The 13,384-nt window shown below is 35.8% G+C and overlaps 1 protein-coding gene across 1 annotated transcript in view; it reads right to left on the bottom strand.

Annotated features, from left to right (window-relative positions):
- Positions 1-4,527: 4,527 nt before the first annotated feature.
- Positions 4,528-13,384, bottom strand: part of TRDMT1 (tRNA aspartic acid methyltransferase 1) — a 49,264-nt gene continuing 40,407 nt past the window's right edge. The window contains 4 exon segments of the mRNA XM_032623683.1: positions 4,528-5,036; positions 11,804-11,836; positions 11,839-11,932; positions 12,989-13,046. Coding sequence (XP_032479574.1) covers positions 4,936-5,036; positions 11,804-11,836; positions 11,839-11,932; positions 12,989-13,046 — 286 coding nt within the window. The 3' untranslated portion in view covers positions 4,528-4,935.

Below are 13,384 nucleotides of genomic sequence, written 5' to 3'. Positions count from 1 at the left end.
ATCTGATTATAGAGCCAGCTTGGCTAAATAAACATGTTCCATATTTACACTCATAATTTAAATCTGCCCTGATATGAATAAAGATACAAACAAAATAAAATACAGAGCAAATACTTGAAGTAAACAGTGAAACCATAGTATGTATAAGAAAATAAATGAGAACATCCTAGGGCTATAAAGAAGAGTTCTATCAGAAAAGTAACTTCCTATCTTCTAGTTTTTGTGAAAATTTCTATCTAAATTCAGATTTCTAGAAAAAACAAGATTTTGGAAGCTTTAGGAATCAAGTATGGTGTACTTGAGGGAGAGTTATAAGTGCTGGATGTAATTGAAAATAACACTCAGAACCTACAGTAAATATATAACAAATTTATTTGAGAACTTGGGGAATAAGAAGCCAAAAAAGTTCTTTGCACATACTCGTATTTGTTGAACAAATACATTTTAAAAGGAATAAACTCAAAAATCAAGACAAAAATAGTAATGTAGTTTGGGTCGTGGTTGTGTAAGATTTTGAAGAGCATGAGTATTTTAGTGTAAAATGTTCTTAGAAGTCAAGGAGAGAGGTCAGGAAAATGGATTTAAAGAAAAAACACAACGAAGTTTAAAATTTTAGCAGCAAAGTGAACGAATGACAGGAGAGGAAAAATGGTAAAGAAAGACTGACCAGTATGATCTGAAGTTGAAGAACATATGTGGGATTTTTACTGCTCTTTAATAAAATATGCAAAGGAACTTTGCCAAGTGAAGTATTATAGGCATAACTAGACATCCTGGTGAGTATGATGAACGGAGAAAGAATAGGTTGGATTGGAGGTGGGTCAAAAAAGATGCATGTTAAGAAGGTGATATGACAGCTGTATGTAGCACATTTTGACAGTAGAACCTGAGAAGAAAAGAATTCCAGTACAGGGAAGTTCCAAGGCTGTCTTGAAAAATTATATAACCAGGTCAATCACAGTCTATAAGAAACTGCTGAAACCTACAACACTCACTCAATTTCAAAGCCCAAAGCTATTAGCAAGTCAGTTTACAACTGGTGGCCTCAAACAGTCATAGTTCCAAGCCAAAAACCAAATTATGAAAAGTTAACCTTTTCAACAACATAACCAACTCAGAAAAACATCCTTTAACTACTTTACCTATATGGGCTTATTGTGTTATCTTGGCTTATTTGGGAAGTTGTTGATTTTAACTTTTGATTTTAAATCATAAAGTTATCAAAACAAAACGAGCAGGGCTTCCCTGGTGGCGCAGTGGTTGAGAGTCCGCCTGCCGATGCAGGGGACACGGGTTTGTGCTCCAGTCCGGGAGGATCCCACATGCCGCGGAGCGGCTGGGCCCGGGAGCCATGGCCGCTGAGCCTGAGCGTCCGGAGCCTGTGCTCCGCAACCGGAGAGGCCACAACAGTGAGAGGCCCGCGTACCGCAAAAAAAAAAAAACCAAAACAACGAGCAACCAGAGCCACTTTAGTTTGGGTGCAGACACGGCAGCTGGCCCACAGAACGCATCCTTCAGTACGTGCTTGAGGCTGGCTCATACGGCGGATGCTTCTTTATTGCGTACTGCTATAGAGCTAGAATCAAACCAGTTTCACTTGTGCTTAGCTTCACTCATCTACCCTCAAAAGCCTCCTACAATTTAATAACTTCTGACCCAAATTAGGTTGAGGTTAGAACAAAAGACAAACTGTGATTTTTGTTAAAGAATCTTGCCCAATACCTCAAAAAAATAATTTTAGTGCTAGGTGGCCCGTCAACTTTCACAATCTCAACTACTGGTTTTGTCTCCTTAAAAGGCTCTGTCTTGTGAGGGGGAGCAAGTTGGCTGATAGTCAGTGGTATTTTCTCACTTTTCAAGGCACAGGGCAGTGCCTACTGTGCAGGTCTGATTTACTAGCCAGAACACAATGTTCAGGGGACTCTGAACTTGCAGAGGGTCAGCTGATCCCTCAGTAACAGGGCGACTCACCGCCCTCATCATTTGGCTCTACTGCCTGCCACTAAGGGTTAAGATGATCGAGCACTGGCTCTTTCTCCTATGACTACATAACTCCTCTTCAAAATCATTTTCCAATATGATTCATTCGGTTTAAATTGATTTATCTCATGCATTATATTTCGGTATGGAAAACTTACTAAAAATATGAAGCAGGGTAATAAATCATTTATGATTATTTGGCAAACCATTTAAAAAAGCACAAGTGGGAGCTTCCCTGGTGGCGCAGGGGTTAAGAATCCGCCTGCCAATGCAGGGCGCACGGGTTCGAGCCCTGGTCCGGGAGGATCCCACACGCTGTGGAGCAACAAGCCTGTGCGCCACAACTACTGAGCCTGCGCTCTAGAGCCCGCGAGCCACAACTACTGAGCCCGCGTGCCACAACTACTGAAGCCCGCGCGCCTAGAGCCCACGCTCCGCAACAAGAGAAGCCACGGCAGTGAGAAGCCCGCGCACCGCAACGAAGAGTAGCCCCTGCTCGATGCAACTAGACAAAGCCCAAGTGCAAAATAAATTTTTTAAAAAAATTTAAAAAATAAAAGAGCACAAGCGATGCAAAGGGGAGAACAAAAAATCAGTTTCCTGTTAGAAATGGCAAAGATTTAATTATTGTTTTTTTAAAAGGAGAGCCTATATTTTCCAAAATGTTGAATAAGCTTACAGTAAGTCCAAATATCAGAATTTCCAAGATGTGTATATATGCTAATTAAGTGATACTCTGGTAAATATATCTTCATTAATGTATGAATTTTGTGCTTGCTATTATATATAATTAATTAAGGGCAAGAATCACAATCCGCCCATGGATGTACTTCAATAATTTAAAATTTTTCACAAAGCTATATTTTAGCTCCTAGCTGGTATGCACGTGGCGCCACAGAGCCTTCATATGTTTCTGCCTGGTGCGCTGTAACTCAACACATGTTGCTGTAGCATTGCACAGCGGGGCACAGGACACTATAATTACAGCATAATCATAGTAAAACTCTGAACCTTCTTATTGGTAAGAATCTCTTCATCAGTGAGGAAAACAGAGAAAGTGTGCCAAAGTGATTTCAGATAGCTGTATACTATCATTTATGAGACTTGTACTAAGGTTTATCTTTAAACACATACACAAAATGTAGACAGTGATAGTGGATACATATATGCATTGGTCTACAGCTTCCCTATTCCCATATTTATCTATGAGTTCTTCTGAAAAAATGGTGGTGGGGAATGTTTGTTTTTTTTAATTGTGATAAAATGCACATAACATAAAATGTGCCATTTAAGCAGTTTTCAAGCATGCAATTCAGTGCCATTAAGTACGCTCACAGTGTTGTGCAACCATCACCATTACCCACCTCCAGAACTCTGGCACCTCCCCCAGACACTCTACACCCATTAAACGTGAACTCCCATTTCCCTGGTCTCCTGAGCCCTGGTAACCACTAGTCTACTTTCTATCTCTGTGAATTTGACTCTTGTACATACCTCATATAAATGGAATTATTATACAGACTTTGTCCTTTTGTGTCTGGTTTATTTCACTGAATATAATGTCTTCAAGGTTCATCCATGTTGTAACGTGTCAGAATTTCCTTCCTTTTTACAGCTGAATATCGTCAATAACGCTGCAATGAACATTGGTATACAAATATCTTAGTCCCTCTTTTCAATTCTTTTGGGTATATACCTAGAAGTGGAATTGCTTTATCACATGGTAATTCTGTGTTTAATTTTTTTTAAAGGGATTATCATCTATCTTCTACAGAGGCTGCACTATTTTACATTCCCATCAGTAATGGCATAGGGTTCCAATTTTTCCATATCAGGATGATTGTTTTTTAAGAATAAAAATATGAATTAAAATTTTGTGACAAAATTTCTCATCTTATTTCTTTTCATTTCTCTTCTATTTGTCACTTGGTTTTATCACCAAAATCAAAACCACAGGATTTATGATGCAAGATTTAGTCTGATTAGAGTCCTAATTCCAAGAAGTCTATGGAGAGGGAGAGTCAGAGAAAGTTAAAGTTATAAAAAGTTAATTCACAGAATAGGTATGTGGAATGGGGTCAGAGGGCAGAGTTCCCTCCCTAAAATCTTAATGCTGTGCTACATTCCTTAGATCATGATGGCAAATTCAACTTACAACAAGAAGCTGAAAAGGAAGACAAAAGCAAGCTCTGAAGATAGCAAACTACAGGTAGGTATGTACAAATGAAAAAAGGGACAGTGAGTTTTGTCTTTCAGAAGGAAGTAGAATTAAAAGATAATTAAATAATGTGCACCTACACTTTCTATGGCATACCGATGGAGAGGTAATCAAGAATTAGGATTACTATTTCTGAGATTTTCTTCGGACTGTTGTAGAAGGTAAATGATGATAATTTGGTCTAAAATATTATACACATTTGTTTAGATAAAATAAAGGAATGTTTAAAAAATTGAAATTAAGTAAAACATTCAATATTTTAAACAGGGCAGAATTAGAATCATCATTTTAGAAATAGGAAAGAATTATTTTAAAAAAGTAAAATGATAGATTCATAAAGCAACTTCTTTAATTACATACACAACATACAGTTTCTCAAGTTCATATAGTACACCTGTTATGACACTTTACAAAATATTCATGTAGACATTAAAATTCTAATGTTCCTAAATTTGTCTATACCATAATATTATAAAGGGGATATTTTACATATATATTTAACAATTTCATATAAAAAGATATTCCCCTAAAGGATAACAATAATTTTCACCTTACAGAACACAGTAATATAAACTTAAGGAAACAAAACGGCATTTTCCTGATAAATCCAAATTCTTATTAACGAGAGAATAAGATAATTTAGTTGAATTTTGTCAAAATTAATTCAAAAAAGAATTTCAGAATTATTATTTGGATATAATTGGAACACTGCACCATGTTTCAGAGTTACTTAAAAATTATTCACACAGGATTTTGATTAGTTGAGCTACTACATGCACATTGAGACTATTTCCAAGTAGACGATAACGCTGTTTGACTGTTGTCTTCTCAGGAAATCCTAGAAAAAGAAAGGTAACAATTTATAATACAATCACTTGCAATATTAACTTCCAGAGATAAAAGGATGTATTCTTTAGTAAAAGCAGCGTGGTTATTTACATAAATAAGTCCCTAAGGTCTCCATGAAGTTCAATTAACAAATGAGAATTTGGAGCCAAAAATATTATATAACATTTCATTGCTTACACAATGTGATATTATCGTATCACTTATCATATTTGCTCAGTACACACATGTACACACATAACATCCACAGAACTAATAGAAATCTGAGCACTAGTACATTTTAGGAAAAGCAGTGGCTACCATTATTTCAGTTATTTAATAACAGCCTTCAGGAGACAGAATTCACATACTATAAAATGCAGTTTTTCTTTTAAAGGGAGACTTATTTATTTATTTATCCATTCATTCATTTATGACTATGCCGCATGGCTTGTGGGATCTTAGTTCCCCAACCAGGGATTGAACCTGGGCCCTCGGCAATGAGACGAGGAGTCCTAACTGCTGGACCACTGGGGAATTCCCTAAAATGCACCTTTTTAAAGGGTACAATTCAGTGGTTTTTAGTATAGTTGCAGAGTTTTGCATACATCCCCACTATTTAATGTCAGAACAGTTTCATCACCTCAGAAAGAAAGCTGGCCCACAGCTAACATCATACTCAATAATGAAAGCTAAAAATTTTCCTCAAGATCAGGAATGAGAAAAAGATACCCACTCTTGCCACTTTTATTCAGCATGGTATTAGAGGTCCTAGCCAGAACAATTAGGCAAAAAAAGAAATAAAAGGAATCTAAACTGGAAAGGAAGAAGTAGAACTATCACCATCTGCAAATTACATGATATTATACATAGAAAACTCTAAAGACTTCATCAAAAACATGGTTAAAATGAATGAATGAAGTTGCAGTATACAAAATCAATATATAGAAATCTGCTGATTTCTGTACATTAACAACAAACTATCAGAAGGAGAAAATAAGACAACAATCCCATTTACAGTCACATCAAAAAGAATAAAATACTGAGGAATAAATTTAACCACTGATGAAAAAAATTGAAGACACAAATAAAGGTACTCCATGCTCATGAACTGGAAAGAATTAATATTGTTAAAATGGTCTATATTATCCAAAGCAACCTACAGATTTAATGCAATCCCTATCAAAATTCCAATGGCATTTATCACAGAAATAGAAACCACATCCTAAAATTCCTATGGCATCACAAAAGATCCCAAGTAGCCAAAGCAACTTTGAGGAAGAAGAACCAAGCTGGAGGCATCACGATGCTCCCTGACTTCAGACTACATTACAAAGCTAAAGTAATCAAAACAGTACGACATTAGCATAAAAAGACACAGAAATCAAAGGAACAGAATAGACAGCCCAGAAGTAAACCCACACATATGTGGTTAATTAATTTATGACAGGGAGCTGAGAATATACAATGGGGAAAGGAAAGTCTCTTAAATAAATGGTGTTGGGGAAAATTGGACAGATACGTGCAAAAGAATGAAACTGTACCACTATTTACACCATACACAAAAATTAACTCCAAATGAATTAAACACCTGAAATGTAAGACCTCAAACCATAAAACTCCTAGAAGAAAACGTAGGTGGTAAATTCTTGACATCAGTCTTGTCCATGGTTTTTTGGATCTAACTGTAAAAGCAAAGGCAACAAAAGCAAAAATAAAACAACTGAGACTACATCAAACTAAAAAACTTCTGCACAGCAAAGGAAATAATGAGCAAAATGAAAAGGCAATCTACTGAACAGGACAAAATATTTGCAAATCATATATCTGATAAGGATTTAGTACCCAAATTATATAATGAAGTCATAAAATTCAACAGCAAAACGATAAATAATCAGATTAAAAAATGGGCAGAGGACTTGAATAAAAATTTTTCCAAAGAAGACATACAGATGGCCAACAGGCACATGAAAAGATATTCAACATCACTAATCATCAGGGAAATGCAAATCAAAACCACAATGAGATATTACTTCATATCTGTTATAATGGCTATTATCCAAAAGACAAGAAATAACAAGAGCTGGAAGGAACATGGAGAAAAGGGAACTCTTATGCACTGATGGTGAGAATTTAAATTGGTGCAGCCACTATGGAAAACAGTATGGAGGTTCCTTAAAAAATTAAAAATAGAACAATCATACAATCCACCAATTCCACCCTGGGTATTTAGCCAATGAAAACAAAAATACTAATTAGAAAAGAGACGTGCACCCCATGTTCATTGCAGCATCATTTACAAACAGACAAGATATGGGAACAACCTAAGTGTCCATCGATGGGTAAATGAAAAAAGAAAATGCACACACACATACACACACCATGGAATACTACCCAGTCATAAAAAAGAATGAAATGGACCTTGAGGGCATTATACCAAGCGAAGTCAGAGAGACAAATACTGTATGATCTCACTTATATGTGGAATCTAAAAACCAAAGCAAACAAACAAACAAATTTAAAAAACCAAGGTCATAGATATAGAAAACAGACTGGTGGTTGCACAGGTGGGGGAAAAATGGGTGAAATGGGTCAAAAGGTACAAACTACCAGTTATAAAAATAAATAAGTCCTGGGGATATATAATGTAGAGCATGGTGACTATAGTTAGCAATACTGTATTGCATATCTGAAAATTGCTAGGAGAGATCTTAACAGTCCTCATCACAAGAAAAAAGAATTTTGTAACGATGTATGGTAATGGATATTAACTAGATTTATTATGGTGGGGTGATCATTTTGCAATGTATACAAATGTTGAATCATTATGTTGTAATGTTGTACATCTGAAAACTAATACAATGTTATATGTTAATTATATACTTCAATACAAATTTTTTTAAAAAGAATGCTGGCACCCATTAGCAGTCACTCTCCATGTCCCCTCCCTGCCCCTCAACTACTGATCTACTTTCTGTTCCAGAGATTGCCTATTCTGAACACTTCATACAAATGGAACCATACAATATGCTGTCTTTTGTCTCCGGCTGCTTTCGCGTAGTGCTTTCAAGGTTTATTCATGTTGACTCTGGAATATTTTTTAAAAGCCAAGTATTCTATGTTTAATATCTTAGTCTTTATAATAACATTATGTATTCACAATATTATGTATGTTGTATAATACGACTATAAAATATAGTGTAACTCAAACATCAAGCACATCAGTAAAAATTATCTGATCCGAGGGAAAAAATGGCTCATTCATGTTATAACAGGTACCAATAGTTCATTCCTCTCTCTGTCTGAATAATATTCTATCTTATGGATATACCACATTTTATTTATTCATTCATTCATTAATAGACATCTGGGCTTTTTCCCTACTTCTTGATTATTATAAACATTGATGTTATGAACATGTACGTATGTATGTATGTGTTAAGCTTTTTTTCGGTTCTCTTGGATATACACCTAGGGGTGAAATTGTGGGGTCATACAGTAACTCTGTGTCTAACATTTGAGGAACTGCCAGAATGCTTCCTAAGGCAGCTGCACCATTTTATCTTCCCACCAACAGTGTACAAGGGACCTGATTTCTCCACAATTCGTTAACACTGTTATTGTCTGTCTTTTTGTGAAGTGGTATCTTACTGTGGTTTTGATTTACCTTTCCCTAATATCTAATAATGTTTAACATCTTTTCATGTGCTTATTGGTCATTTATCTATTTTCTTTGGAGAAATGTCTATTGAAATCCTTTGCCCACTTTTAAATTGGATTATTTTTCTTTTTATTGTTGAGTCATAAGAGTTCTTTATGTATTCTGGATACAAGTCCCTCAGAGTTGCTTTTTTACATTCTGCTTCCAGAAACTGACATTCTCATACTGAAGTTCAATTTGCTTCATTCTTTTGGAAAACAAAATGGCCCACAGATACTACATTTGCTGGAACAAAACCTTGCACATACCACCGTAAAAGACTGTCCATGCGTAAGAGTGGATGCCAGAATCTTAATTACAATTCCAGAATTTCACATCAGAATCCTTTGGCATAGCAATTAAATATAGGAAAAGCAAATCAGGTAATAAAGGAAATAATTGAAGAGCATTAAAAATAGCAAAATTTCAAAACCTGATAAAGTTGCTTCATCAACACTAGACATTATACTTACTGCAATAAAATAACAGTGATTACCATAATAAAATGATATTTGCAATTGAGCATGATCATAAAATTGCTATTATAAAGATAATATGTCTTAGGCAAGCACATTAGTCATCTCAAATTATTTACTTCAAAGTAGCCAGAGGCAGAAATACCTACAAACTTTTAGACTACCCCTAGGACGATGCCTTGAGATACCAAGATTATATCAGAGGGGAAGAGATGTCTGAAAACAAGTCAGATTTGTAAAAATTATATATGTATACACATACATATATACACATATATACATATGCATGTGTGTATTTTATACATAGATATTAAAATCTAAACTCACTTGTGCAAAGAATTACATAATTTTGTAAAGTTAAAAGGTGACTTTTTAAAAACTTAGGTACATTAAAAATAATAATCCTCAAAAGCAAAGAAACCTAGAATTAACAAGGTCAAGAGAGCAGCTTTTATTCAGTAAGTGTCGGTTAGTGTCTGTCTCTTCCAAAGCCTGCTGTCTCATGAATGCGTGCCACTGGCCACAGAGAGAACCAGGGCAAAATGTGTGGGAGAATCAATGCAAATCCATCATGGCCGGTGGACAAGCAACGCAAAGAATGCCCATTTTGGACCCAGGGTCCGTGACGTCAGAGGCACACGTGCAGGACAGTTATGTCACAGGGCTGCTCAGTGGTGACAGGAGGGCACTGACTATACACATATGTCACATATTAAAATACGGTAAAGCAATGAAAAAGGCTTTCTCGCATGTATTATATATATGTTTTCAGAGAACTTCGAAAAATCCTATTTTACCCCTTAGATATTTTTAAATACTGAGAAAAAATATTTATGAAGTAAAGGCTAAAACACCTATCATTTAAAATATAAAAGCACGAATTTTATATTATGTGTCAGATAGGTTGCAAGCATGTGACATACGTTAACTCACTTAACTGTTACAACAGCCCTATAAAGTCGGTGCTATAATTATCCCCATTTTACAGATGCATAAACTACGGCAGAGAGCGGCTTCAGTAGGGCTAGGGTTCACACTCGGTCAGTCTGACTCTGGGGTATGTGCTAAATTTCACTATTACCAAAGTGATTGCTACTGCTTGAAAAAATAAGCACTCAAAATAAAACTTAGAAATTAGTTGCTGTTCGACAGTAAATCTCTTTTCTCTCTGTAGTAGTACAGAAAATACCTTCGATTTGCTCATCCTAAAATATGAAAAAAAAAAAAAAAAGTAACCACGACAGTAGACTGGGAATTAAAATTCCTGAGTCCATTCTCAGTTCTTTGTTTTACTGATGTTCTCACTCACTTTGTGACATAAACTAAGACACGGAAAGTCTGTGTTTTCTTAAAAAACACTCCCTGGGATGTTTCAAACTGAATGAGATCACCAAAAAAAGTCAGAGTACAAAATAAACCTGTTTGCTTTGACTATGCTTGGAGAATCAATTACCAAGAGGGTAGTCAAATTCTGTTGGCAGTTTGTTCCCAGTGTACAAAAAGATGCTTTCCAAACCTCAACTGTAAATCCATTATTTAGATTTTAAAACATGGTCTATTTAACCCATGATGTTCTTCAAGAATAGGACTGTATTAATATTACAACATTAGATTTAGCGAAGTTTGGCTTTTCTGCATTCAAGCTCCCAATCAGTTATCAAAAGCACGTTTCCTCCTTGTGCAGCCCTGGAAGCATGTGAGGGAGGTCTGTGTCTCTCCCTTCCCAGGAGCCAGGTACTAGGAACACACCCACCGCAGCCCAGGAAACCGATGGCATCCACACAGCAAGAGCAGCAGCGCCAAGGAAGCGGGACCAGGGAGGGGCGGGGTGCTCTAAGAGGCAAAGGCGCTGTGTCCAGTCTCTTAATAGCAACAATCCCTGGCTTTCCTCACTACTTGTCTTTCTCCCTTGGCAGCGGTATCTTCATTTTCCTTCCTGAGAGTCCGTCTTCAGATTCCCTAACTTCATGTCAGTTCTGGCATCTGTGCTCCTGAGTCACCCTTACTTTCCATTAGGAAAGTTCCTTTCTAGACCACCTCTCCACTTTTTCTTTTCTCCACTGAAACCTTGTAGGGAAGGAATCAATTCTATCAATTATATAATTGATAAGAGTGCTATCTCCAAGGAGTAGAAGTACAAATGCATACCACCCCACCACACAAAAATAAACTCCTCAATTGCCTGTTAATTTCTTCATTAAAACAAAGACAATTCTACGCATTCTTTCATAAGATCTAGTGTGAGGTTATTCGAATAGTACTCCTAGAAGCAAAAAAATAAATTCGAGAAAGAGATGCTATGGACAACCATCTGTGGGGAGAAGTGAGGAATTGCTGATTTGGCCCTTCTGTTCCTGCAAAGCACCTGGAACCACTACTGGAGTGAAGGAGAAGGGGAACTGAGTCTGAAGGGAATGGACTAGGGCAGGTTATGAAGAAAGCAGACACAGGAGGGAAGGAAGATGTCAAAGATGGCACAATCAGGAAGGAAGCGCTCTCACATCCGTCTGGGCAAGGGTTTATTCATAAACTATGCACGAGTCCCTAATGAATTTTGAGAACCTTTAATCAGTGAAAGCTGGGGTCTGCATGTATCCCACATACCGAACTCTGGAGGAAATCCAAGGAGATTTGCTATTCTTTAGGAGTGAAAAATCGAAGTTGAAGCATTAACAATCTTGTTATCTTTTCTTCTTGTGACAAATTGGTAAGGGATCTGTAGATATTCTCAACCTGTAGGAAAACATCCAAAATAACTAATAAAGTAGAGTGGCAATTAGACTTGTTAAGATAATATCGTCTATTGTGAGACAGTTTCAAAACGACGACGCATAGTCTTCTGTAACACATGGCACCACCGGGTAAAAACGTCTCTGTGCAATGAACTGTGTAATTGGCTCATCAGGGGCCAGGTAAACTCAGAAAACAAACGAAATCTTAATGCCGAATAGATCAGGATACTCTCAGGGTATCTGTCATTTTTGGCCCCTCAAAAATAAACAACAACAAAAAAGAATAGAAATAATAAATGACAATATAACATAAAAGAAATGTAGTGAAAGATACAAAAAAGAAACTTGGTCAACCAATAAGTCGATTTACAAAGCAAATAAGCAGCCATTAAAATGTTTACTGTTTATGACCAATTTTATCAATTAAGGTATTTTCTTAAAATGATAAAATATATTTAATAAATATGACTTCTCAAATCCAGACATCCGTTTGTCTCTGATAGGGTTTTTAGCAAGGGTCAATTTTATTAACAGTAAGAGTTTAAATCAGCATAAAAGAAGACAATGTGATTTCACTTCAAAATTATTCAGAAGTATATAAAACTTGCAATATATCAAGCTTGTATTCAACCATGATACCGTAAAGAATTAGCAATTGAAGTATTAATAAAAAGCCTTCCTAAAATATAGATTTTTTTCCCTAACAGGCATTTTTATAGTATGTGCTCCAAAGGAAGGCTCCGATACTAAGATATTTGCGCATAATTTTAGAGAACATTAGGTGCCGTCCTCTGCACTTCAAATTACTCTTTATGGAACAGAAAGAAAAACAAAAGGTAAGAAGAAAAACAAGAAAGTAAAAACATAAAACACTTTTTGTACATATACTCATATCTAGCAACAAGAAGATTTATTCTATAGTAAATAATTATTATATACATATATTCATTCCAGTTGAACATGTAAACTTATTTTAACATTCTCAAATTTTAAGTATTAAAGATAATTTCATTTAAAATAATTTTCAAATATTTTAGTTCTGCAGCATGCGTACTACCTGCACATCCTCTGTAGTCTGCAACACAGATCCTGTCCCTTCGAGGTAGCGTCCATAACTAAAAAATTAACACAAATAGTTTGTAGCATCTAATATATTTGCTAATGCTAAATTTCTTAAATCTTTCTTGAATGAATCAATCTTACATAGTTGTTAATACATCCTTCTGAAATATTCTAAATAATATCACATAAATATGCTTTGTAATTAAAAAACTTACCAGGTGAAAGACGTAAGATCAGTCTGTTGAAAATTCTCAGACACTAAACTTGGCATAGTGTTTGTTGCATAAATACTAGTCTGCATGTACATTATTGTCATTTTTTAAATGTTCATCACATTTAAATGCACAGGAAGTATGCATCTGTTAGGACTTTATATCTAAATGCTATTCAA

This window comes from Phocoena sinus, chromosome 2 (assembly GCF_008692025.1).
Source record: "Phocoena sinus isolate mPhoSin1 chromosome 2, mPhoSin1.pri, whole genome shotgun sequence".
Taxonomy (NCBI): domain Eukaryota; kingdom Metazoa; phylum Chordata; class Mammalia; order Artiodactyla; family Phocoenidae; genus Phocoena; species Phocoena sinus.
Note: the sequence above shows the minus strand (reverse complement) of the source record. Positions and strands in the feature narration are given on the sequence as shown.